The following is a 1,079-nucleotide window of genomic DNA, read 5'->3' on the forward strand; positions in this document are numbered from 1 at the left end:
GCCCCCCCGGAGCCCGCGGCCATGCGCCAGCGCGCTGTCACGTAAGGCCACCGCCTCGGCCCCCCTCCCCTCGGCGTCCCTCCTGGGGGCTGACCCTCTGTCCGTCCGTCCCACAGGAGGAGCTGCAGCACGGACAAGTCCCCGGGCTCGGGCTCCGTGGGCTCCCCCGCATCCCAGCGCAAGGACATCGGGCGCTCCGAGTCCCTGCGCGTCGTGTCCCGCGCCCACCGCATCTTCCGCCCCTCCGACCTCATCCACGGGGAGGTGCTGGGCAAGGGCTGCTTCGGCCAGGCCATCAAGGTGGGACTCGTGGCACACGCGTGGGGGTCTGGACTCCCTGGGTTAGGGGGGGGGTGTCCCCAGAGGTGGGGGGGGCTCAGTCTCTGCGCTCCCAGGTGACGCATCGGGAGACGGGCGAGGTGATGGTCATGAAGGAGCTGATCCGCTTCGACGAGGAGACACAGAGGACCTTCCTCAAAGAGGTGAGTGTCCCCTTTCCATAACCTCCCTTTCCTTAACCTCCCTTTCCTTAACCCCCCTTTCCTTAACCCCCCCCTTCCTTTAACCCCCCTGGTTTGGGGGGACACGAGGGGTGGGGCTGTCCCATCCTGTCCCCCACCTGACGTGGGTCTGGGCACAGCACGTGGAATGGGGTGTCCCTGCACTGTGGGTGCAGCCCTGCCCGCAGCAGGGGGTCTGCCCAGGTGGGTGTGGGTGCCTCGGGGTGTCACGGACACGGGGGGTGTGGGGGGTCTCCTGCAGGTGAAGGTGATGCGCTGCCTGGAGCACCCCAACGTGCTCAAGTTCATCGGGGTGCTGTACAAGGAGAAGAGGCTCAACTTCATCACGGAGTACATCAAGGGGGGCACCTTGAGGGGCCTCATCAAGAGCATGGTGAGCACTGGGGGGACAGGTTGGCCCTCACCACCCCACAGTGGGGCTGGGGGACCCCTCTCCTCTTCTGTTCTGTGGCAAATCCTTCCTCCTGCTCCTGCTCCCCAGGACAGCCACTACCCCTGGAGCCAGCGGGTCAGCTTCGCCAAGGACATCGCCGCCGGCATGGTGGGTGTCACTGTGGG

General features: G+C 66.7%; 1 protein-coding gene across 1 annotated transcript; it reads left to right on the plus strand.

The window, feature by feature from the left end:
- Positions 1-21: 21 nt before the first annotated feature.
- Positions 22-1,062, plus strand: LOC115307460 (LIM domain kinase 1-like; the record flags this gene model as incomplete). The annotated part of the gene is made up of 5 exons (XM_029959723.1): positions 22-41; positions 117-300; positions 396-482; positions 763-894; positions 1,003-1,062. Coding segments are annotated over exons 1-5 (483 nt in total), but the record flags the coding sequence as incomplete, so codon positions are not given.
- Between the last annotated feature and the right edge of the window lie 17 nt (positions 1,063-1,079).

This window comes from Manacus vitellinus, unplaced genomic scaffold (assembly GCF_001715985.3).
Source record: "Manacus vitellinus isolate BGI_N305 unplaced genomic scaffold, ASM171598v3 ctg7180002229251_pilon, whole genome shotgun sequence".
In the NCBI taxonomy this organism is placed as follows: Eukaryota; Metazoa; Chordata; class Aves; order Passeriformes; family Pipridae; genus Manacus; species Manacus vitellinus.